This window comes from Pseudogymnoascus destructans (genome assembly GCF_001641265.1).
Source record: "Pseudogymnoascus destructans isolate 20631-21 unplaced genomic scaffold scaffold_17, whole genome shotgun sequence".
NCBI lineage: Eukaryota > Fungi > Ascomycota > Leotiomycetes > Thelebolales > Thelebolaceae > Pseudogymnoascus > Pseudogymnoascus destructans.
Window position 1 is genome coordinate 662,383 of NW_020167536.1, and position 1,324 is coordinate 663,706.

At 43.0% G+C, this 1,324-nt stretch overlaps 1 protein-coding gene across 1 annotated transcript; it reads left to right on the top strand.

Moving 5' to 3' along the window:
- Nucleotides 1–253: 253 nt before the first annotated feature.
- Nucleotides 254–781, top strand: VC83_07064 (uncharacterized protein; the record flags this gene model as incomplete). The annotated part of the gene is made up of 1 exon (XM_024470643.1): nucleotides 254–781. One exon carries the CDS (start codon nucleotides 254–256, stop codon nucleotides 779–781), a length of 528 nt encoding a protein of 175 aa, XP_024322030.1.
- Between the last annotated feature and the right edge of the window lie 543 nt (nucleotides 782–1,324).

The window sequence follows — 1,324 nt, forward strand, 5'->3', positions numbered from 1 at the left end:
AGAGTCGCTCCAAGATGTCGTGGATATGCTCGAGGAGCTCAGCCTTACGCTTCCAAGACTCAAGGCCTACGAGAAGACTCTTCCGATGGATAGAGCTCTTGAAACCGCTTCACTAGATGTCTACACTGAAGTAATTTGCTTCTATGCTCGGTCGATACACTTTTTTCGGATGCATCCGCATGCCTTGCTGCAGCGCGGTGCTTGGAAGAAATTTTAGTTGGATTTTGGTAGGACAATTCGACGCATAAAAACGATGTCCTCTACAGTCGAGAGCGAAGCTGATATAGCGCGAATAAGAATTGAAGACGTCAAATATAAAGAAGTCCTAGAGCTGATGGATGACTTGAAGAAGAGCAAAATCCACGATGAGGATGCCATTCGATGCCATTATTTACCTTCCGAGCTTAACCCAAGATTCTGGGGTCGTGAATTAGCTTTACAGGCCATTGAGGCCGCCTTGAATCCTGATAATGGAACGAAATCCCTCCAGTCATTCGCTCTCTATGGAATGGGTGGTGTTGGCAAAACTCAAATTGCACTACAGTACGCAAATAGAAATCGTGAACGGTTCAACGTGATCTTGTGGGTTGCTGCAGATAGCACTATTAGTATTGGGCAGAGTTTCCTTGATATTGCAAGGCACTTAGGACTCGTTACTACTGATGAAGATATACCAGATTCTGTCACTGCGATCCTAAAGGTTAAAAGCTGGCTGGCCAAATCTCGTAAGTCGGATGTTCTATATATTAGTCTTGCATTTCAGTATCTATTTCCTCCATAGACAACTACAGTTACTGGGCAAGGAAGATGCTGATACTTGTAGATCTGACGAGGGAGACTTACCTTATAGATAGCTATGTCATAGCTAGACTTACGCTACATAGCCTAGTTATTAACTAGGCTAGCAAATGGCCCTATAAGCAAGCTAATTAAGCTATCTAGGGTATAGATGGCTTGTGTTACAGCTATCAGCAGAGCTATTAGACGAGTAGGTCACACCGTAGGACCCCACGACACCCTGTAGGATGGAACTGAAGAACTGTTAGAACTCATACACTTCCTATAGTTCCTTAGGGTGGAACTGCGGGAACTGTTAGAACTTGTATAATTCCTATACTTCCTTTACAGTTCCCTTTAGCACGACGCCACTATATAAGTAGATAGTTATTTTTTAGATAGGAGCTTCGTGCTCAACTCAATATAGTATTCTTTACAATACTATAACATGTTACTTAGAAAGCCTTTGTGTTTAATCCCCTGCCTCCTCTGTCAAGTCGACCTTACGCAAGAAACTTCTGTGTCTTCTATTGTTTAGAAGTCAGCG